This window comes from Chiloscyllium plagiosum, chromosome 14 (genome assembly GCF_004010195.1).
Source record: "Chiloscyllium plagiosum isolate BGI_BamShark_2017 chromosome 14, ASM401019v2, whole genome shotgun sequence".
Taxonomy (NCBI): Eukaryota; Metazoa; Chordata; class Chondrichthyes; order Orectolobiformes; family Hemiscylliidae; genus Chiloscyllium; species Chiloscyllium plagiosum.
The window spans coordinates 4119997-4145300 of record NC_057723.1 but is presented as its reverse complement, the minus strand read 5'-3'; the positions used below and the strand labels follow the sequence as shown (position 1 = coordinate 4145300).

General features: G+C 38.7%; 2 protein-coding genes and 1 pseudogene across 5 annotated transcripts in view; all 3 read left to right on the top strand.

Moving 5' to 3' along the window:
• LOC122556967 (protocadherin gamma-A10-like) overlaps positions 1-16584 on the top strand; it is a 76238-nt gene extending 59654 nt beyond the window's left edge. The window contains exon 3 of the mRNA XM_043704201.1: positions 16515-16584. The gene's annotated coding sequence lies outside the window, so the exon portion shown is untranslated. The remainder of the gene's footprint in view (positions 1-16514) is intronic.
• LOC122556420 (protocadherin beta-15-like) overlaps positions 1-25304 on the top strand; it is a 200098-nt gene that overhangs the window by 30998 nt on the left and 143796 nt on the right. Inside the window, exon 1 of one of the 4 annotated variants that reach the window (XM_043703038.1) lies at positions 4723-7421. The exons of 2 other annotated variants lie outside the window; for them this stretch is intronic. In XM_043703038.1, coding sequence (XP_043558973.1) covers positions 4956-7421 — 2466 coding nt within the window. In that variant the 5' untranslated portion in view covers positions 4723-4955. Of the gene's footprint in view, positions 1-4722; positions 7422-16964; positions 19741-25304 lie in introns of those variants that run through there. One more of the 4 variants, XM_043703037.1, reaches the window with a different exon arrangement.
• On the top strand, positions 10430-12115 carry LOC122556962 (annotated as a pseudogene).

Below are 25304 nucleotides of genomic sequence, written 5' to 3'. Positions count from 1 at the left end.
TGAGGTAAGGCACTTGTCATAAGAAATATTATAAAGGAAACTGTTTCAGATCTCTGGATATATTTGCAATAAAGTTATTATGTTGAAATGAACAGGATAAAACGTGAGAGCTTAAACTCATCATTCACACTCTTCTGTAATATTTCTGAATTCTGTTACCAGTATAGTCTGCAATACTATCCCGTAGGAAGGTTCAACTTTCCTTTGCAATTTTCTGTAACTTATTATGCTGTCTGGCTGAGTTTTAATTGTTTTCTGGCAGTCCTGTTTGCCGGTTGACACTTTCTCAAATACTGAAGTTAACTTGAATCTAAGAGAATTGTTGAATTCTTTCTTCATGTAGCAACAATGAAGGTTACCTTGCAGCCGCATATCTGTAGAAGTACAGAACACTTTCATGGACAGTAGAAACCAGTAACTTGTTGGATATCGTGCACTCAGCGGGCAGTTGTCATGAACCTATAACAGCACATTTGTTTGGTGTCATTGATCAGGTAGTGATGTAGATTTCAGTTACAAACTGTAACTCATTGTGTGCCAGAGGAATCAATGGCTGGGGCCACAATTTATTTTTGTACATATGGAAAGTGAATGTACAATAGCCAAGTTTGCAGATGACAAAAATAAATGTGATTGCAAGCGGTGGTATGACATGAAGAGTCTGCAGAGAGATGTGCACAAGTTAAGAAACTGGACAAAGTTATTTGCAGATGGAATAAATTGTGGAAAAATATGAGATTGTGCACTTTGGTAGGAATATTTGAAGAGATGAATACTATTTACATTTGGTAAGACTGCAGAACACTACAAATCAAAGGGATTTGTCCTCATACATGAATTACAAAACGTTAGCATTCAAATTCAGCAGTTAATATGGAAGGAAAATTAAATGTTAGAATTTTTTTCCAAGGGAATGAATAAATGTAGGAAGGTTTACTGAAACAATTGGGATAGTGTGGTCAGTTTTGGTGATGGTTATTTAGAAAGTATATGCTAGCATTGGAGGCAGTCCAGAGAATGTTCACTTGACTAGCACCAGGTATGAAGGGATTGTCTTAAGAGGAGAGGTTGTGTATTTTGGGCATGTAGCGCTGGAATTTAGAGGAATGAGATATGACCTCACTGAAACATGCATGAACCTTTAAGGCACTTAACACAGTAGATGCAGAAAGGTTGTTTCCACTTGTGGGAGAGTCTACGAGAAGAGGGCATAACCTCAGCATAAAAGTTCACACATTTAAGACAGAGATGAGGAGTAATTTCTTCTCTCAGTGAGCAGTGCATCGGTTGAATTCTTTAACGTAGATAGCTGTCAAAGTTGTGTTGTTAAATAGATTCAAATGCTGACATAAATAGATTTTTGATCAATAAGGAAATCAAGGGTCATAGGGAGAACGACTAAAAAGTGGTGTTGAAAATTACCAGGTCAACCTGATCTAATTGAATGGTGGAGTAGACTTGATTGACTGAATTGTCTTCTTCTGCACTTACATCTTATGATCGTACAGCATTAGTAGTTGGCCAAAAAAAAACCCGGCTTTACATTAATTCAATATTTTAAAGTTATTCTTTGAGAATCTTGTAGGGAGCATAGATTATGAGTATCATATTCATTCAAGCGTAATTTTAAATATTATCAAAAAAATTAACGGTTGCAAACCGACAACTATTGAAAGTAAATGTACAGTTTGGGAGATTCTGACAATAAGACCAAATGATTTGAATATTACCTATCGCTGGTCACTCAGTTAGAATCCATTGTGCTCTCAAGGCTGCATTCTGTTAAATGCAGGATATGACGTTTAACAGCAAAAGAAGAGATAGGAATTTTATCTAATAATGTTGTGCAGAACTGTACCCCTTGCAGAAGACCAAAAACAGCAGTGTTAAGAGTCAATGTGCCAACTTCTCTTATGTATATGAAATTTGGTTAATTTCACAAAACTAAAATTAAGGTTGAAGTTAGATTAGGAGTTTAGAAGTTACTAAATCTCCATAATTTAAGTACAATGCAATATTAATTTAGTCCTGACCACATTTTTCAAACATTTAAAATGTGCAGCATTTAGAATCAAAGTAATCAGTTTCCACATTCAATAAGAAAAAGAGCTAATGTCATTTGAGTCCACTTTCATCCAAATGGAGAAAACATTTCTTAATTATGGAAGTGACATACCAGAGACACAAAACTCATAAAGTGATATTTGCCAAGAAAGTCCACACAATTAAACTGAATAAAATTCTTCTCAGACATACCTAAGCATGTGTAAAGCAATCAATATCTTTAATGAGCAATTCCAAAGAGGATTTGACAGCTGCACAAAAGTGACACCACTCGAAATTTTAAAACTCATAGAAGCGATGTTAGGTGATCTCGAGGAATTCACAAATAGGTTTGTTCCAGAAGACTGAGATGATTTTCTAAACTAATTAAACAAATTCAAACCGGAAGACATGGGAGCATAAATAAGACGTTTCGTCCGTCGAATATGTTTCATAACAACTGATTTGGTAATCCTCAGTGCCATTTTTCTTCATAATTCTTCATTCCAGAACTGACTAAAAAGATTGGTCTACCTCAGCCTTGAATATACTTAATGGCCCAACCTTGATAGATCCGTGTAATAAAGAATTTGACAGCTTTATTTTCCTCTCAGAGGAGACACTCCTCTTTATTTCTGTCGTAAATAAGGAGGATAAGATTAAATAATAAGATTTATCTCAGGATAAATCTTTTATCCTGAGATTAGGCTTTCTAGTGCTAGATTCTTCCACAAGGGATACAACCTTGCTGCAATTGCCGCATCATGTCCTCAAAGAATTGTGTATGCTTCATCAAGGTCACCTCTCATTTTTCTGTATTCCAACGGGTACAGGCCCAATCTACACCTTCTCATAAGTCTTTCTCTTCATACTTGCTATCAGCCTCGTGAATCTCTTTGGACTGCCTCCAATGCCAATACTTTTTTTTTAGATAAGGGGCTCAAAACTGTTCTCAATATTCCAGCTGTGGGTTGACAAGTGCCTTGCATAGATTTACCAAAAAAACTCTACGTTTAAACTCCATTCCCTTTGAAACAAAAGCCAATATTCCACTTGTCTTCCATATTGCATACTAAAGTTAGATGCTAACTGTTTGAAATTCATGGACTAAGACTCCATCTGTTCTGTAGTTCTCTACAGTCATTGTCAACAGATCTGACAATCAAACAAAAACGCTGATCCTAAACAGTTGCAAAAGCTACAATAACAGCGTGTAAAATAAGAACGAACCACTTAGTTACAGTCCCTATTTCAAACACCTACTTTGTTGTTAGGGTTACCTCAAGCACATCTATGGGTTATTTGCATGTCCAGAGCTCCTCACAAGACACTTGCATTTCACCATTTAGACCATGGAGAACCAAAAGAAGGCCATCTACGTATTTCAAGGTTGGAAAACGACAGTAGGACTTCTTTCATGAATCCTGTCTTGAATTCTCACCTTTTACGATGTATCTGAATGATGAAAATACTATATTGATGTAATTAATTTTCCTAGTGACGCAGATTTGCATAGTCTGATAATGAGTTAAAAACAAATAACTACTTTCAGCTGAGCATTTAATACATAGGCAAACATGTTTAAGATTTGCAATGCTTTTACCTTGGACGAAATAAAACAAACTATGCAGAGTAAACATTTTGTTAAAGTTGATAAGCAAACCCCTTAAGCACATCGGAAAGGTCAAAGAAGTAGCAACATCACAAACAGAAATTATGAATGGATTCCAAAGTTAATAGTTTCGAGTAATGACTTGTTAATGTGCTGGCATTATGTAGCTTTATTTTTCTTCGGCTTTGACAAATTATGGAACGTTGATTTTTGCACTGATCAAAATATGTTTTCTTACCTTACAACTAGAAAGGTGTGCCTGCAATTAGTAGACCTCTCTGAGTGGATGTTTTTTAACACCTGAATGAATAACGAGTGTACTTCAATTTTAGAAAGCAGAGACTCATGTATGCTTAGCTTTATAATGTTAAAAGCAATAGAAAACATTGAAGATAACAAACCATTTAAGTTGGATGACAGTGCAAGACGTATGAGGGGTGGATGGTTCAGCATTTAATTCTAAACAGTCGTGTACTGCTCAAAATTAAAATACTTTGTTTCATAGGTTAAAAGATGTGGCACGCAAAGAATGGCATTTATAGCAAATTGAACAAAACTATTACGAGATGGTTATCTGGATTTCTGGAAATTAAACTAATTATCATGTCTATAACAATACAGTTTTGTACATTGTTTAATTAGATCAAGGAATTGGTAAATAATTAAGTCTTAGTTTCGTGAGAATTAGTAATTGGGAATGGACAACTACAGCACTGGAATCACAGGTGAACCATATTGATCAAGACAGTGAGCCACACTGAGTGTTTTAATTTCTTTTCTCCAGTTACATATGCTACAATGCTGTCAAATAAGACTACTGGTGACTTTTTATCCTGGAGATAGGTTGGTTGCATGCAGTTTGGCAAATAGATCGTAATGTAATTATTAAATTGTGCAATAATAAATCTAAGTATGTGCATTTAATTCAGACCGTCCAGCTTTAAGAAATCAAGAGTAATTTGGTTGGTTGAATTTCAATAAGCCGGTTTTCACCAATCAGATGCTGAGCTACGATTGGGGATCCGGCCAGCCCCTTCGCGACACAGACACCATCACGTCTGACCAGACGCAGAGTAAAATTGGGTAGCGTGCAGCTCGGCAGGATTTGTTCACGAATCCACTGAACATATCAGAGAGAAAAAAAGAATGTTTAAATGAAATAATCCAACCGATTTGTGAAACATTCAGGTATTTACTACATCGCTGTTGTTTCGGATATAAAATATATGAATATAGCTGTGAAGAGAGTAATCAATGGTGCGGAGACGTTCTGAAGCAAGGGGAATGTTTCACGCTGGAAATGAGATATAAAATATTTTGGTTATTAAAATGCCGAGTACTGTGCTGTGTACTCTTCTTGTGGAACCTTGTGTTTGGGCAGATTCATTACTCGATTCCTGAAGAACTGCAGCTGGGCTCCTTTGTTGGGAATATCGCTGAAGATCTGGGTTTAGATGTAAAGCAGCTCGCGGCTCGCAGTTTTCGGATTGTACCCGGGCCCAGGAAACAATATGTGGATATAAGCCTGGACACTGGCATTTTGCTTGTGAAAGAATCAATTGACAGAGAAGAGATTTGCGGCCCGAGCTCAAGTTGTGTTTTATCCGTGAGCGCTTTGCTCCAAAACCCCTTAAAGCTGTACCCGATTGCAGTGGAGATTCTCGATGTAAATGACAACAGTCCCAGTTTCCCAAAGCGACAATTCCGCCTCGAAATTTCGGAGCTTTCTTCGCCGGGAACGCGCTTCCCTCTCGAGGCTGCGAACGATCCGGACGTTGCAATCAATTCCGTGCAAACCTATGAGCTCCTTCCCAACAATTATTTCGTCCTTGACGTACAAATGCGCGATGGGGAAAAAATGCCAGTATTGGTGCTGCAGAGTTCCTTGGACAGAGAAACGGAATCCAGCCACAAGTTGACGCTGATAGCCAAGGACGGCGGGATCCCTGTGAGATTGGGTACGGTTCAGGTTTTAATCAGCGTAAAGGATACAAACGACAACGCCCCTATCTTCCCCCAGTCAGTTTATAGAGTCAGCCTATGGGAGAATGCAGCAATAGGAACGCAGGTAATCAAATTAAATGCCACTGACTTGGATGATGGTCCGAATGGAGAGATAACCTATTCACTCAGTAGCTACAATTCAGCCAAAACTCGGGAAAAATTTAGTGTGGATTCTAAAACTGGTGAAATCAGAGTGAGAGGGAAGTTGGATTATGAAGCAAATACAGTATTTGAAATTAATATTAAAGCCATAGACGGGGGTTCTGACGCTATGACGGGGAACTGTGATGTCCTGGTGAATATTATTGACTTGAATGATAACCCACCTGAGGTGACATTGACGACTTTGTCGAATACAATTTCTGAAGATGCTCCAGTTGGGACTGTAGTCGCTCTGTTCAGTGCAACAGATAAAGATTCTGGGAGAAACGGGCAGATACAATGTAAAAGTCCAATTAAACTACCGTTTAGACTAGACTCATCTTTGGAGAATTATTATGGATTAATTGTTCAAGAGCCACTGGATCGAGAAAATACCTCCAAGTATGACGTTACTGTAACATGTATGGATGCAGGAAATACACCTCTCACATCTAAAAACACCATTCGAGTTGAGATTTCTGACATAAATGACAATGCGCCGAAATTTACGCAGTCTTTGTACAAAGCAAGCGTAATGGAAAACAATGATATTGGCGTTTCTATATTTTCAATTTCAGCCTTTGATCCAGACATTGGTCTGAACGCTCGATTGAAATACTCTATTCAAAAGGCTCAAATTCACAACGCTTCGGTATCCACTTATATCTCTATTAACTCGGAAACTGGTGTAATATTCGCGCAGCGATCCTTTGACTACGAGAAATTAAAAAACTTCCAGATCAAAGTTGAAGTCATGGACTCTGGATCGCCACCACTCGCAAGTAATGTTTCAGTGGATGTTGTTATCCTTGATCAGAATGACAATGTCCCAGTCATTGTACAGCCATTAGTCGAGTTCGGATCAACAACAGTAGAGACAATATCCAGGTTTGCAGAACCCGGCTATTTAGTTACCAAGGTATCCGCCACTGATGCTGATGCGGGTCAGAACGCTCGCCTTTCTTATTCCATTTTTCAGGCTACCCATCATAATCTATTTACCATTTCACCAGACACTGGGGAGATTTGGACAATCCGACGCATTGTGAGTAAAGATGCTTCTAAGCAAATGTTGGTGATTCTGGTAAAAGACAATGGAAAACCATCTCTTTCTGCTACAGTGACCATTAGCTTATCTGTGGTTGGTGGTGACACTGGAACATTCTCCAGCATCAGTGGTTCGTCTGAGGACCCCCGGTTCAGTCATAATCTTAGCCTTTCCTTGGTCATCGCGTTAGGAGTAATTTCAATAATTTTTCTCGTGATTTTAATTATTCTCGCTGTGAAAGTTCATAAAAGCAGAAATGCTTTGGGTGGTCAGCACTGTTCCCTGGGGTCATGTTGTTGTCTTGAAACCAGACATTCCCTGAATGGAATTCAAAAGGCTAGTAGAAACCTTCAGATACCCCCGAATTATGTTGAAGTATTCGGGGGTGATCCCCTTTCTCAGCGTTTCCGTTATGAGTCGTGTTCAACATTGCAGTCAACAAAGAGAAACTTCATAACCTCCAACACGTGCAAGTCATATGCTGACAAAAACTATGTTCGGAATGATTCTCTTGAGAAAGACAACACGAGAATGGTTAGTTCTGAATGTAACAGCAACTCTGTAAACAATAAGGTAAGGATCTTTTAAAAAGGTAAGATATTCACAAATTTGAATCGGTCATAAATTTCGCAAAGTTTGGGTCATGGGGAGACGCTGAATAGGCTGGGGCTTTTTGACTGGAGAGTTGGAGGCTGAGGGCTGACCTTATGCATGTTTATAAAATTATGAGGTGCATTGATAGGGTTAATACATAGACTGTGGGTGCCCAAAACTAGAGGGCATTGATTTCAGATGAGAGGGGAAAGTTTTTAAACGTAATTCTATCACGCAGACATTGGTGCATGTATGGAACAAGCAGCTGGATGAAGTGGTAGGTATGTAGAATTAGAGCATTTAGAAGTCGTCTGGTTGGATATTTAATAGGAAGGGTTCAGAGGAATATGGGTCAAAGGCTGGCAAATGTTATTAACTCAGATTGAGATGTTTGGCCAATGTTGCCGAGTTGGACTGAAGGATTGACTTCCGTGCTGTACGACTCTGACTCGCTGTGAACGAATTAGGAAATATTCTGTGTTGAACAAAAGGGAAGCAATGGCTTTGATGCATTTCACATTTTTCTCCTCGTCAACAGTAATGATCTGTGCTGGTATTTTTTGAATTTGTTTACCATACTTTCTGATTATATGCAAGTTTTGCGCTGTCAAACGGAGTGTAAATTTTCTTTTGGAAGTCGTTGTTGCTTGTTAACAGATTCTAAAACCGGTATTTACATGAATCAATGAGAATTGTTGACTTTGTCCAAGGGTAAACATTTAAGAGCGACTACTTTGTGAACAATTTTGTGCCAATACATGGCAGCGAAAGTACAGAACAATTTCTTGGTCAATGGAACAGTCATTCTTGAGGAAGGGCTTATGCCCGAAACGTCAATTCTCCTGTTCCTTGGATGCTGCCTGACCTGCTGCGCTTTTCCAGCAACACATTTTCAACAGTCATTCTTTGTAAGACATGTGAACATATTGGTTTATTCCTCATTGCCATGTTCTCAGCTGGTCGTTTTTGTTAACTAATATGCGCACGTTTCAGTGTGTCAGTTTTTAAAAAAATTTAAGTTGGCGAGGTAGTAATGTATGATACTGCTTCATTTTGTCGAAAAACTGGCTACAGATCAATACTAAAAGTTATTTATTTAAATATTATTTTTGGATCATTTTAATGTGCATAAATTATGGGGTTAACATTTCTTCAAAATATTTAAGCACCATAGATTGAATGCTCTATTTATATGTTCCAACTGGTAAAAGAAATCTCTCTGCTTGGGAGTTGCAAGTTATGGTATGTAAAATCCCAGAGAAATCTTTGTGGGCTGTTCTATTTAGAGAGGGACGACTGCTGGTGACTTAATCTCAGGAACACCATTCATCGAGTGAGAGGCAACGTTATGAAGATGTTATCGACTTCGTTTGCATGGATGAATTGAACTTGTGCTGTCAGCATCATTTCGCTTTAGAAGCCGTCCAGCTAATTGAGCGAAATAACTCCTTTGCACTTTCACTGCAGTTGAACTCCTGTCAATCCCTTAGAACATATTATGCTGTCAAGGTAAAGATGTGTTTCTCCAATATCTGGGTCTTGACATCAAAAGGGAGGGGGGAAATTTCAACCAATTATTCATTGATAATTAAACTTCTGTATTCATGCAAAAACAGCAGCGTCAGAAAACAATATGCTAAACTTCGCCAAACATTTGAAATTTGATCAGCGCATGCAAACGTTGCACTACAAATTTGTGCACAAAGATGTATGTATAAATTAGAAAAAAACCATTTGTACATTTGGTGAAATACCAGAAGATAAGCAGAAATATTAGCTTATTCTCTTTAACATATTTCTGACTTATTTAGGTACAGAACATAGAATTGAATTAATCAATTTCTATGTTCCATAAGCAATCCAGGTAAAAATCAAATGGGCAAATATTGTTCAGTCATTGATTGGATCATCGAAATAACGATCTGGAAATGGGGACATAGTAATGCAGCGTTTGCAAAGTAGGCTATGGCAGAATATATAATAGAATTCTTCTGATAGTTACCTAATTGATTAAATCAATTGACATCCTTAACGAAGCTATTTAATGGATATTTTTAAAAAGAGCTGAGGTGAGGCTGAATCCAGGTTTTAAGACTCAAAGAATTGATAGCAACTAAGTTTTTCTGGAGGAAATGAGAATTGAATTTGTTGCAGAGCACTTTGTGATTTTTCGAAAACACAAGAAAATCTGCTCAACTTCGGGGCAAGTAATTTTACCACTCTTCCCCCTCCCCCCCAAAACAATTAAATAGATGCAAATGTGGTATGTGGCATTTCAGCTAGGAACTAACTATCTGGATTAAGCCTACATGACTGAATCTCCTACTCTGCTGTTTGGGAAAGGGCCCTCTGGCATATTATTTTCGTTATGCACCAGACCAGAACCTCTCAAAATATTTTATGAAGGTAGTCTAGACCCTAACTGTTTCTTATTTTAAAGGTAAATGTGGAGTGTGTGTTCCCAATATGATGCGACTGTTCAAACTACTCGACTTTAAGCAAAACAGAATTTATTTAAAAGCTGTAGTTAATATATAATAACAAGAAAGAGAAATTTAGTAACAATAAACACACCCCTTGGCTAAAAAGTTAATTCAGTCACAGATTCCTACATGCAGTTCTCTATTCTAGGAGGAAACAACATCAAGCGAGATTTCAGAGAAAGTAGCAGCTAGGAATCATTCACTAAAGCTCCAACTCTTCTGCGACCCCAAAACGCTTCTAACTGCTAAAGTTAGAAAGAAGTTAGAAAGCCTGATCTGTGAGAGCTGGCCACTCCACTTCTGCTTTTACATTTAAAAAGACTTAAAAGGACTCCCAAGTTATTTACCTGAGCCTATTTCTGTAACCAGTTTGTAAACTCTGCCTTAACATACTCTCTTCAAACAAAAATGGACAAAATAACGTTTTTAAAATGATAGCATCGTCACATTTGTATGCTAAGAACTTCTCAAAGGATACAAACAACAGGCGAAGGCCTTGATGCTATGTCGGGGAACTGTGATGTTTTGGTTAAAAGTATTGATGTGAATGATAACCCACCTGAAGTGAAGCTGACGTCTTTATCGAGTACAATTTCGGAAGATGCTCCAGTTGGGACTGTTGCCGCTTTGTTCAGTGCAGCAGACGAGGATTTGGGGAGAAACGCGCAAATACAATGTCAAATATCAGATAAACTACTCTTCAGACTAGATTCTTCATTGAAGAATTATTATGAAATAGATTAGATTAGATTACATTATATTACAGTGTGGAAACAGGCCCTTCAGCCCAACAAGTCCACACTGACCTGCCGAAGCGCAACCCACCCATACCCCTACATTTACCCCTTACCTAACATTACGGGCAATTTAGCATGGCCATTTCACCTGATCTGCACATCTTTGGACTGTGGGAGGAAACCTGAGCACCCGGAGGAAACCCACGCAGACACGGGGAGAACGTGCAAACTCCACACAGTCAGTCGCCTGAGGCGGGAATTGAACCCAGGTCTCTGGCACTGTGAGGCAACAGTGCTAACCACTGTGCCACCGTGTCGCCCCCATACTTGTTCAACATTCACTGGTTCGTGAAACTACCGCTGAGTATGTAGTTACAATTACATGCATGGATGCAGGAAGTCCACTTCTTATATCTGAGAAAGCCATTCGCATCCAAGTTTTAGATATAAATGACAACGCGCCACAGTTTACGCAGTCTTTATACTCTGCAAATATAATGGAGAACAACGTTATTGGATCTTCCATATTTTCCATTGCTGCCGTTGATCTGGATATTGGAATGAACGCTCGACTGAAATACCTTATCCAGGCGACTCGGTTCACAACGCCTCGGTATACAATTACGTCTCTATTAACCAAGAGACTAGCGTCATATTCGCTCGGCGATCTTTTGACTACGAGGAATTGAAAAACTTATAGATTCAAGCTCAGGTTATGTACTCTGGGACACCACCACTCGCATGTAATGTTTCAGTGGATGTTCTTATCCTTGATCAGAATGAAAATGTTCCAGTCATTGTGCAACCATTAGCCGGGTTTGAGTCAACAGCAATGGAGACAACATCCAGGTTTGCAGAACTAGGCTACTTAGTTGCCAAGGTATCCGCCATTGATGCTGACATTGGTCAGAACGTTCGGCTCTCTTTTTCCATTCTTCAGGCTACGCAACATGGCCTTTTTACTATTTCGCCAAACAGTGGGGAAATTTGGCCTATCCATCGCTTTGTGAATCAAGATGCTACTAAGTAAAGGTTGGCGATTCTGGTACAAAGTAATGGTACACTAGCACTTTCTGCCACAGTGACTATTACCTTATCTGTGGATGGTGGCGAGACTGAAACATTCTCCAGTATCAGTGTCTGGTCTGATGATCCAGGGTCCACGGGTGATCTGAGCCTTTCATTGATTGTCTCATTCGGAGCTATTTTTTGCATGTTATTTGTGATTTTAATTATCCTCGCTGTGAAGGTTCATAAAGACAGAAATGTATTGGGTGGTCAGCACTGTTATCTGGGATTTTACTGTTGCTTTGAAACCAAACATTCTTTAAATGGAATTCACAAAGTTAGTAGAAACTTTCAGATACCCCCAAATTATGTTGAGGTATTCGGGCGAGATCCACTTTCTCAGAGTTTTCACTATGATTCATGTTCAACGTGACATTCAACAAGAAGAGACTACAAAATTCCCAATACATGCAGGTCATAAATGGACAAGCATTTTGTCCAGAATGAGTCTCCCAGGAAAGAAAGCACGAAAGTGATTAATTCTGAATATAATAGCAACTCTGAGTAACGAGGTGAGAATGTTCTAAAAAGATGATGTTTTTGCATGTTTCATTTGGATATCTCATTGTGTGTGTGTTGAAGTTAATATTGTGGAAGTAAGAGCTTAAGTGCACCATTTGCACTTCTCATTTCGGTTTCTCTTTCTTGCCAACAGTAATGTCCTACATGGTAACTTATAGGGTGTACTTACGTTACTCTTAGGTTATATAAAACATTTACGTTGTTACCTTGAGTTTGAATTGTTCTGTGGAAGTCTTCCTGCTGGCAGTTTATTAAACCATTGGCATTAACTTTGATCAATTATATTTGTTGACATTTCCATTGATAATCATTTAAGTACAAGTTCTGTATGCTCTATAGACGTATAACTATTAAAGTTCACACTTTATTGAAAATTGGGATAACTGTTCTACAAAGGTCCTGTGTGCGATCTGTCTTGTTGCCAGTTGCCACGTCCTCAGGTGGTTGTTATGATTAACTAATATCAGTGTTCTTGTGAGTCTGAACTCTTTCTGAATTGATGAAGTACTTCTGTATTCTACAGCTTCACTTTTTCTGGCGAGTATATACTTTAGGACAATTCAATATAATTTTAAACAATTATTTTAACGCTTCTTGTGAAATTATATTTTAGGCCTCATAAATAAATTATAGGCCTCATATTTCTTCAAACTGGCTTTTAAATACCATAGAATAAATGAACTTCCTTCAACTAGTGAAAGCAATCTCCCTGTTTTGGAGATACTTGCAACGAAACCAGCTGATGTCACTGCAGTCTATCTCCAATCAATCTATTTGAATCAATTGAGCACTGGAGTTGTAAACTTAATCCTTGTTTTTTTCTGGCCATGAAAGGCAAAAAGGGAACGGAGAATTGCATCAAATTATGCTGAGCAAAAATGTAAACCTGCGTTAGAATAGAAAAGGAATGTTTCAAAGCAATATGCCAACTTTTTCCTGTATGTTAGAAATTTGGCCAGCCCATACTAATATATATATATATATACTGCGCTGGAAATTTAGATAAGTAAGAATAGCCTACCAATTAGAACAGGACATTGTAATTTTGGTCTTTCAACAGAATGTAAGCATAATGAAAATTGATGTAATCTTGCTAACATGATTCAAACTTCCATATGTACAGAACGTAAACTCAAATAAAACAGTTCCCACAGTCAATAAAGAGGTGATTATTTTCCAGCCCAGTTACCATCCAAATTGACCAAATATTGCTCAATCATTGTCTAGATCATTTAAGTAATACCTAGAAGTACAAAATTAGCCTTGTGGCATTTTGAAAGGCGTGTTTATTCATAATATATAACATAATTCATCAGACTGTTGTCCAAGCGAGACGAAATCGATAGATATGATATTGAAGTTGTAAAAGGTAACTCGTTAGACCTCACCTATAGTAGTGTATTGTTGTGAGTTACACATTAAAGAAAATATGCAAATGAATTGAAAAGAGTGCAAAAGCGATTTACTAGAATGTTTCCAACATGAGACACTCCACTTATCAGAACAGGTAGGAAAAGTTGGGATTATTCTTCCTGGAGACAAGAAGATTTACAGGAAATCTGATCGAGTTAACTGTCACACAACACAACTAGCTATTGGAGCGATGTTTCTTCATCTGCAGCTCCACCACATCAGGATACATTGACATTTACAAAATTGCAAGTGGGCTGGGCAGAGCAGCTAGGGTGAAGCCATTTATCATGCAAAGGAAATAAGAACAAAACAGTATAGGTTTCAAGTGATGTGCAAATGAAGCAAATGTGACGTCAGACACAAGCATTCACACAGCCACATTTAGGGTATGGAATGCACTCCTTGAAAATGTGGTGGAGGCAATTCCAATTGACGCATTCAAGAGGGCATTGGATTCTTTTTTCGATAGCATGTTGTGTAGGTATATTGGAAAAAGGCAGGAGATTCATACTAGATTATAGAACTGGACCAGGTAATACAGATAGTGAAGGCACGATGGGCTAACGTTTCTCCTTCTGCATTGTAATAATTCTGTGATTCTTTGAAATCGTTATAGAAACTATTCATAGACATTCCAATACACTACAGATGAAACAAGTTTTGGATTTTAAGATTGGAAGAATTAATGGAAGTTTACCTATAGCGTATGAGAATTGGATTTGTTGCATAAAACTCTGCTAAATTTGCCAATACACAAGAGAATTTGATCGATTTAGGAACTGTTAATCTAAGAAATTCTGATATCAAAAACTTACAGGTATGGAAGTGACATAATTTCCTTTGTGAAAATGCAACCCAATTTGCAGTACATATCTCAACCTCCTACTCTGTTGCCAGTGAAAGGATCTTGTGCTGCCATCAGAGAGTTATATGCTCAGATCTCACAAGACGTTTACACTTCACGACAGTGTTTGAAGAGCAAAGAGAATACTTCCTAGTCATTTCCTAGAATGCAACAGATCGACTTCAGGGAGCCTGTCTTGAATCTCTATTTTTCAAAAGGTTTCTTAATTATATGATCATACTGTGGTTCTGTAAGTACATTTCTCAGTGAGTCAGAATTGTAAGGACAGTCAGTGAGATGGAAGTAAATTCCTTATTTTCAGGACGACACTTTATAATGAGAAAAGTTGTTTAAAGATATTGAGTTATACAGCATGGAAAAAGGCCCTTCAATCGAACTCATGTACCCCAACCAGGTTTCTTAAACTGAACTACGTTTGGCCAATATCCCTCTAAATCTTCCCTATCCATGTACCTGAAAAGACTAAAAAGTACCTAATTTGGAAAATAAATCAGTTATTGCATGCATAATAAGTTATAAGAACTTAGTAAACTGAGAATGATCTTAAATCAAACAATTAAGCAGAAGCATAGAAACATAGAAACTAAGGCCAGACCTCGGCCATTTAAACGTCCAAACCTGTTTCACGATCCAATATTTTCATGGTTAATCCCCTATCCCATGACATATTGATCCTTTCGCCCCAATCTCCTTGATGGCTTTATAATTTAAATATTCATTTTTCTCTTTCCTAAATGTAGTCAGTGAGTTGGCATCCACAGACCTTTATGGTGGAGAATTTTACAGACTCACGACCACTTGAGTGAAGAAATATTTCCTTATCTCAGTCTTAAATAGCCTAATCCGTATCCTAAGACTGTGACCCTTGGTTCCAGACAGCTCAACTATGGAAAACATCTTTCCTGTATCCAGTCTGTCCAGCATGTTCGAGTTTTATATGTTTCAGTCAAATCTCCTCGCATCCTTATAAGCTGGCATGATTACAGAGCTAGTCAATCCAATTTTCATAGGCAGTCCTGTCATTCACAGTGTTAGTCTAGTGAAGCCTCTTCCACAATCTCTCTATGAAAAGTACATTGTTTGTTAGAAAAAGAGTGCAAACCTGCACACAATACTCATAATTTCACCAAACCTTATAGTAGCAAAACATCCCAAATTGTGAATATATATCTTCTTAAAAGGATGGACACTATATCCCCTGCCTGACTACTTTCATTGGCAGATGTACAACGACACCAACTTCTCTTGTCTATCGACATCTGGATGCCTTCTTCTGTTCTTCTCATGATTCACAATCCCACCCAGTATTATGTCGTCAACAAACTTGGAAATGTCACATAATAATTGGTTACCTCTTCCAGGTAATTTATATATACCACAAATATCAGGAACCCAAACAACGATCCTTGCAGTACCCCAGTATTCACTATCTGCCACTGAGAAATAAACATCCCTTTATTCAGAACCTATCAACCAATTCTCCATCCATGACAAATTGTTAACCTGTATACATGCAATTTCATTTTTCCCACTGAACTCATTTGTGGGAAATTATCAGGGTGAATACCCAAAACCAAATTAGTTAGCGAACAAAAAAAAAATGCACTCCGGTGCAGTTGGAAATGAAACAATTCGAATCCTGACAAATTAATGTGCTGGCATAATTCAAACTCATTGCATGAGCAATTCTGGAATATTAAGCTTTGTACTGGTTAAAAATACTTTTCGTGGTTAGAAATTAAACGTTGTTCCTGATCTTTTGAGACCAGTGTAACTGTATGTGTTCGAATACCTGATGGAATTACACATATGATTCAACTTAGAAAATAGGGGTTCACGTATGTGTGCCTTCAAAATTCTGAAAGCTACAGATGATATTGTTAATAACACACCACTTAACGCGGACCAGTGTGTAAGACTCGGGGAGAAATAACTGGGTCAGTATCATGCATGGTTCGAAATTTGATTTTTTTTTTATCCACAGGTTAATATATGTATTGCACAGAGAACAGAGTATTGGAGGTGAAACTGAGTCTGAAGTCTGAAAATGGAAATCAAAATACAGGGATACTTATTCTCTCATTACAGAAGAGAACAATGAAATAGACTTGCGTGCCTGCCGTGAGAAATACCTAAAATGGAAAAAGCATACAATGACAGAAGAACCGTAACTGAATTAGAAATTAAATAATGCTTACACACAAATGAGGCATAACGCTCAAGTAATTTTATTATTTTTTTTTCTCCTGCCATTTGTAATGTGTTATCATTTGGTTCTATTTATAAACTTGGAAACGGGGAGAAACAATGCATTGACAAACATCTTAATTTTTTTTATTGTGCAACAAAAAATCTGGCTTTGGCACTCCTTCTGCGAGCCTAGCTTTAAGAAATCTACGGTAATTTGATTGGTCGATAATTAAACATGCTGCTATTCACCAACCAGAAGCTGAACTGTCGTTGGGGATCCGGACAGCCCCTTCACTACCCAGACACCATCACGTCCGATCAGACACAGTGTTAAATTGGATAGTAAGCAGCCCGGTCGGAATTGTTCACGAATCGAAAGGACATTTTCGAGAAACTAGAAGACTTAAATCATAAAGTCCGAGCGATTCTTGAAGCATTCAGGTATATACTACGTCGCAGTTGCGTTCGATACAAGAAAATGATATAATGATGAAGAGAATAATTAATGCTGTGGCTACATACTGAAATAAGGGGAATGTTTGACTTTGGAAATGAGATATAAAATATATTGGCTTCTAAAATGCCAATTCTTGTACTGCATATTTTCTTCTTGGAATCTAGTGTTTGGACAGATTCGTTATTTGATTCCTGAAGAACTGCAACTCGGCGCCTTTGTTGGGAATATCGCTGAGGATCTCAGCTTGGATATAAAGCAGCTCTCGGCTCGCAATTTGCGGATAGTAGCCGGGCCTAAGAAACAATATGTGGATATAAATTTGGACACTGGCATTTTAATTGTGACGAAAACAATTGACAGAGAAGAGATTTGCGGACAGAGCCTCAGTTGTGCGCTAAGCTTGGACGTTTTCCTTGAAAATCCTTTAAAGCTGTACCAGGTTACAGTGGAGATTCTCGATGTAAATGACAATGTTCCTAGCTTCCCAAATGCACAATTTCGCCTTGAAATCTCAGAGCTTTCTATTCCAGGAACGCGCTTTCCACTCGAGCCCGCGCACGATCTGGACGTTGGAACTAACTCTGTGCAAATCTACGAGCTCCTTCCGAGCAATTATTTTAATCTCGATGTGCAAATGCGCAGTGGCAATGTAAAATCGCCAGTATTGGTGCTGCAGACATCTTTGGATAGAGAAACAGAAAGTAGACACATGTTGACGCTGGTAGCGAAGGATGGTGGTGTCCCTGTCAGGTCGGGCACGGCTCAGATCACGATAATCATAAACGATGCAAACGACAATGCTCCTGTCTTCCCGCAGTCAGTTTACAGAGTCAGTCTGTTGGAGAGTGCAGCCGCAGGAACGCAGGTAATTATATTAAATGCTACTGACTTGGACGATGGTGCCAACGGAGAGATAAACTATTCGTTTGGTAGCCACACTTCAAGTAGAGTTCGGGAACTGTTTGGCGTGAATTCTAAAACGGGTGAAATCAGAGTGAAACGGAAGTTGGACTACGAAGAAAATAGTGTCTTGGAGTTAAATATTCAAGCAACGGACGGAGGTTCAGACGCGATGTCAGGGCACTGTGATGTTTTGGTAAATATTATTGATGTGAATGATAACCCACCTGTAGTGAAGTTGACGTCTTTGTCGAGTACAATTTCGGAAGATGCTCCAATCGGGACTGTAGTCTCTCTGATCACTGCAATAGATGAAGATTCGGGCAGTAATGGCCTGGTAGAATGTCACATTTCAAATAAGCTACCATTTAAACTGGATTCCTCTTTAAAGAATTATTATGGAATAATTGTGCATCACCAACTGGATCGTGAAAATACCTCCAAGTATGACGTTACGATAACATGCACGGATGCAGGACATCCTCCGCTTACATCCGAGAAAACCATTCGGGTAGAGATTTCCGATATAAATGACAATGCGCCCCAATTCAGGCAATCTTTATTTACAACAAACGTAATGGAGAATAATGATATAGGCGCTTCTATATTTTCCATTACAGCCTTTGATGCCGATATTGGAGTGAACGCTCGACTGAAATACTCTCTCCTGGAGACTCAAATTCAAAACTCCTCTGTATTCAATTACATCACTATTAACTCGGACACTGGTATCATAGTCGCGCAGAGATCTTTCGACTACGAAGAATTGAAACACTTTCAGATTCAAGCACAGGTTATGGACTTTGGGACCCCATCACTGGCAACTAGTATTTCAGTGGATGTTATTATCGTCGATCAGAATGACAATGCTCCAGTTATTGTGCACCCATTAGTCGAATTTGGATCAACAGCAGTGGAGACAATTTTCAGGTTTGCGGAACCAGGGTATTTGGTGGCCAAGGTATCCGCCATTGACGCTGACGCCGGTCAGAACGCTCGCCTTTCTTATTCGATTTTACAAGCTACCCAGCATAATCTTTTTACTATTTCTTCAAGCTCTGGGGAGATTTGGACAATCCGTCGTATCATTTCTCGAGATAACTCAAAGCAAAGGTTGGTGATTCTGGTAAAGGATAATGGAACACCACCTCTTTCTGCCTCCGTCACTATTATCTTATCTGTGATTGGTGGTGACGCTGAAACATTGTCCAATGTCATTGGTTCATCTACAGTCCCCGGGTTCAGTCCTGATCTGAGCCTTTCCTTAGTCATGGCATTAGGAACCATTTCTAGCATTTTTCTCGTCATTTTGATTATTCTCGCTGTGAAGGTTCATAAAAGCAGGAATTCATTGAGCGTTCAGCACTGTTCTCTGAGAGTTTGTTGTTGCCTTGAAACCAGACATTCCCTGAATGGAATTCAAAAGGCTAGTAGAAACCTTCAGATACCCCCAAATTACGTTGAGGTATTTGGTGGTGACCCACTTTCTCAGAGCTTCCGCTATGAGTCATGTTCAACGTTGCAGTCAACAAGGGGAGGCTTCATAAGCTCCAACAGATACAGGTCATCCTCGGACAAAACGTCTGCCCAGAAAGATTATCTTGGGAAAGAGGATCCAGAGTTTCTGCATACTGATAAGGTTAACAACCCTATGAACAATGAGGTGAGCTACTTCAAAAATGAGAATACAATCATCACAGATTTTCTTTCTTTAGAATTCTTTTAAGCAATTTCAGCATCAGTGCTTCTCCAGCAATTTAGTACCGCCCCAGTTGTCCTAGAAAATGTTATTTCTTGGTGCCTTCCTCAACTGATATCTTCCATTTGGCGTTTGTCCATCCACCCTGTGTTTAGGAAGGAAGGGAACCCCACGATTTCACTCCACGACAGTGTTGGAACCATATTATACTTACAGGTCAGGACAGTCTATGCCATGTCAAATTGCTTTCCTTGCATTTACTATTCTTGCCCTCCTCATTATTACTTCTCTTGCATTTGCAAAGAATATAACTTGGTTATTTGCTGCATTGCACCTTATAGATGGTTCACACTGCTTACAAACTCATTGATGGTGGAAGAAGTCCATATTGAAGATAATATGGAAAGTGCCAGTAAAATGGGTTGCTTGGTTCTTGTTGGTGTAAAATATCCTCAGTGTTGTTGGAAATGCATACCTCCAGGCAAATGGATCTCATTCCACCACACATCTAATTGGTGCTTCAACACCTCTGGACGGTTCTGGGGAGCCAGGAGTGAGATCCTTGGCCAGAATTACTGAGTTCTGACTTTCTCGTCTAGTCACTATACTTGCCGAGGTTTGTTTGTCAATTATCTCAGTTAGCAGGATGGCAGGTGTGTCATGCAAAATAACACCAACAGGTGTTCTGTTCCTGCATTTCTTGAGGTTGTTATGAAGGATTCTCCTTCCTGACCTCTCCCTCACTTGATGTGGTAATTCTTAGGTTTAACTACCACCATCCATCCCTCCATAATGAGAGAGCAGCCCTCAGGATCAGTAAGAATATAACAACTTTATATTTTACCATTTCATTTTCTGATCGTTTGGTAAACATCGACAGGTTGATGTTTGGATGTATGAAAACGTTAGGAAATGCAACCTTGTAAATGTGAGAATATGAGCGTTTATTTAATATATAGTTTTCTGCATAATAACAATTGCTTCTCAAAATTTCTGATTTACTGCAGTTAGGTTTAGATTACTTACAGTGTGGAAACAGACAAGTCCACACCACCCCGCCAAAGCGCAACCCACCCATACCCCTACATTTACACCTTACCTAACACTACGGGCAATTCACCTGACCTGCACATCTTTGGACTGTGGGAGGAAACCGGAGCACCCGGAGGAAACCCACGCAGACACGGGGAGAATGTGCAAACTCCACACAGTCAGTCGCCTGAGGCGGGAATTGAACCTGGGTCTCTGTCGCTGTGAGGCAGCAGTGCTAACCACTGTGCCACCGTGCCACCCAGGTTGTATCTCCACAAATAGGTTTATTTTTCTAATTCAATAATGGGACATGGGCTTCCCACGCTGGTCAGCATTCATTGCCTATCCCTAGTTGGCACAAGAAGGTGGTGGTGAGTTGCCTTCTTGAGGCAGTCCGTATGCTGTGGGCTGACCCACAATGCCGTTAGAGACAAATTCCAGGATTCTGACCCAGAGACTGGCAATATATTTCCAAGTCAGGATGGTGAGTGGCATGGAGAGGAAGTCATAGGTGTGGTGTTCCCATTTATCTGCTGCCCTTATCCTACTGAATGGAAGTGCCATGGATTTGGAATATGCTTTCTAATGATCTTTAGTGAATTTCTCCAGTACATGCGGTCGAGAGGACACGTTGCTGCTGGCTGAGTGGTGGAAGGAGTGGTGACAATCAAATGAGTTGCTCTGTCCTGGATTGTGTGAAGATTTCTGAGTGTTGTTGGCGTTGCACCCATCAACACAAGGCTGAAACATTCCATCGCACTGCTGACTTGCACCTTGTCGACGGTGGACAGGGTTTGGAGAGCCATGAAGTGAATTACTTCCTAGCCTCTGACCTGCTCTTGTTTACTGTCTACAAGGTACAATCGCCCTGTTATAAGGACGATATTATTAAGCTGGAGAGGTTTTAGAAGATATTTACCAGGGTGTTGCCTGGAATGGTGGGTATAAATTATAATGAGAGGTTTGACAAGCTGGTACATTTTTTGTCTGGAGTGTAGGACGTTAAGGGTGTCCTGTTCGAGATCTAGAAAAGCGTGAAGGGTCTAGGTAAGATGAATGGTAGTTGTCCTTTCCCCAGAGTGAGAAAGTTCAAGACATTGGGCATATTTTTAAGGAGAGATTATAAAGATTTTAAAGAGACATGTGAGGTATATTTTTACACAGAGAATATTTCGTGTGTGGACTGAACATCCAGAAGAACTGGTGGATGCAGTAACAGTTACAACATTTAAAATACATTTAAGTAGGTAGATGAATAAGAAATGTTTGTAAGGATATGGACCAAATGCAGGTATTTAGGCTTAATTTAGTTTGGGATTATGGTCAACGTGCAATGGTTGGACAGAAGGGTGTGTTTCAGTTCTGTATAACTTTGTGACTCTACTGCGATGAAACATAATTCCAGTACATTGTAAAGACATGTTTAGCAATTGTTCTGTAATCTAGTTCATATTAGAATTGTTTTAAAATTCATATTTGATTATCTAAAAGCATAGAATGTGTGAGCAAGACAAAGAACAAAGAACAGCAACAATCCACTTGACCCATCAAGACTGTACCTACCCATGACGCCTTGCTAAACTAAAATCCTTTTTGCCTCAACATGGTCGGTATCCTCCTGCTCCCTGCCTACACATGTATCTGTAAATAAGCCTCTTCAACATTCCTGTTATATCCATCTCCACCATGTTTTCTGATACCACATTCCAGGCACTTACCACCCTTTATGTAAAAAAAAAAACCTGCTTCTCACATCTCCTTTGACTTACTTGCTTTTAATTAAGCTGATTTTTTTTAGTAATTAGCATTTCTGCCCTGGGAAAAAGAACTCTAACTATCCATTCTATCCATGCCTTTCCACTATTTATACTCCGTAATCATTTAGATTTTAACTGTGTGGCAAAGCTCTCATAGCTTGGATGTATGCAGAGAAGTATAGAGCATTATTGAAATCCCAACCAGAGTTTCCAAAGTAGTTATGCAATGGCTGGATTCGAAATACATCCAAACGAAAAAGATCTAAAACAAAACCGGTCGTTGCTGGGAAAGCTGAGGCCCAAAAGATTACTGGACCTGAATTGTTAACTCTGATCTCTCTTCACTGATGTTGCCAGATTTGTTGAACTTTTCCAGCAACATCTGTTTTGTTTCTGATTTACGGCATCTGCAGTTCTTTCAGTTTTTATATAGAATATATAAAGTTGCTGAGGGATCTGACACAAATTCCTCTCCCAGCCGGTGTTTCTAGTAAAATAGGGAGCAAAATCACTGAATCATCCTGGTAGTTCTGGACATCTCCTAACCATGCAAATAAATCACCTTATGTCTGTATAAATGCATTGACAAGCACAGATTGAAGTAATTAATGATACATGAATTAACATAAGTCATTTATTCCCACATGACCCTGTGCTGTATAATGCAATAAACAACAAATCCCTAATATTCCATTCGTGGTGAGCAATAATATGAATTATGGTACTACATCATATATTTCCCCAATGTTAAGAATACAAATTCAACCAGGCCTGTTTTCTCACCCACGACACAACGCCCACTCTCCCTCTACATCCATCTCTTCAACAAACCCATAGAGAATACAAGGCCAGCCTTAATCCATCCTGCATCAGACACTGAAATCAAACTTAAATAAAATCAAAATGTGTGAGAGAAACTCAACAGACCTGGTTGCATCTGAGCAGAGGGAAACTGAGTTCATTTTTTGAGTCCAATGTGACTGTGCATCGAACATTGCACAAAACCTTTTTTTTAAGTAACTGTATTTCTCTCTGTCAAATATCTGCCAGGACTGCTGAATTTCTCCCGCACGTTTTGCTTTTAATTTAGTGTCTACAAGATTTTACGTTTTATTTTACAATATCCATACTTCTCAACCATTTCTTTACTACAAGTGATCCTGTTATTGAATCAAAAATGTTGCTAACATGAATGAGTAAGGAATAAATATTAATGGTTAAATTCAGAAAACCATTTTTAAATAGTGACACAACAGAAAATTAATGGTTAGTGTAATAATTAGGGCCTAAAGAAATGTGCTTAGTAGAAGAAGAATGTGATCCTGATCTGATTATTCACTATAAAACATCTCACACGTAATATTTAGCAAAGGGAGCTAAAATTACGAACGAACTAAAATAGATATTATTTTCAGTTGCACAAACATAAATGTTCATCTCAACTAAAAGCATTCTGCCAATTCATTTAGGCTTCAATAAGTTGTATGTACGGGGATTGGTTGAACATGAGAGCTCCCCACCGACCAATCAGAAAATAAGATCTGAGTGGCGATCTTGACTGCCCCTTCTCTGTTTACACGCAGTCAGATACAGTGGAGAATGAAATAGTGAACTGCTGAACATTTGAAAGGTTTATACTGTTAATTAGGGTTTTCAGATACATAGTAATGTTTTGTCAGAAAAATCCCAGCGAAGTGCAAACCTGAACGTATTTTATGCACATTCTCACACAGTAAGTTGTTAGGGTATGAAACACAGTCCTTGAAAATATGGCGGAGGCAGTTCCAGTTGAGGCATTGGAGTGGGCATTAGATTTGTTTGGAACAATGTGATGTGCAGGTATAGAAGAAAAGGCAGGAGATTGACATTAGATAACGGAACAGGACGAGATAATAGAGACAGTGTAGAAACGATATTTTGAATTTTCTCCAGCATTGCAAAAAATCTGTGATTGTTTAATATCGTTAAGGAAACTATTCAATACACATTTCAATACACCACAGATGAGAATTTGTTTGGATTTTGAGACCCAAAGAATTGACAGCAGTTCATCTATGTGAATTGAATTTGCCACAGAAGACTGTGATGATTCTGCCAATGCACAAAGCAATTTGATCGATTGTTGGAACAGTTAATCGAAGAACTGTTGGTATTAAATACTTACAGCTGAGGGATTGACATAATTTCCTTGGTGAAATGGAAACCTAGTTTACAGTATACACCTGAAACTCGTATTCTGTTGACAGGGAAAGGATCCTCTGCTTGCATAAGTGATTTAGTTGCTCAGACCTCACAAGATACTTACATTTCATGACAGAATTTGAAGGAAAAATACAACACTTACTCGTCATTTCTTCGACTACAACGCTGGAATTTATGGATCCTGACTTGAATCCCTAGCTTTTAAAATGTTTCTGAATTATATGAGCATACTGCAGTCGTGTAAATATAAATTTTTAAATGAGCCAGAATTGCATGGCCAGCCCGTGAGATGAAAGAAAAAGCCTTATCTTCAGGGTGACACTACGAATAGAAAAGTTTATTGAAGGTATGGAATCATTCAACATAGAAATGGACCCTTCTGTTCTGTTTGCCTATCCTGACCAAGTTTCCTAAACTGAACTGCATTAGGCCAATATCGATCTAAATCTTTCCTATCCATATACCTAAAAAGACTGAAAAGTGTCTAATTTGGAAACTAAATACGTAAGTGTGTGCATCATCAATTACAAGAGGTAA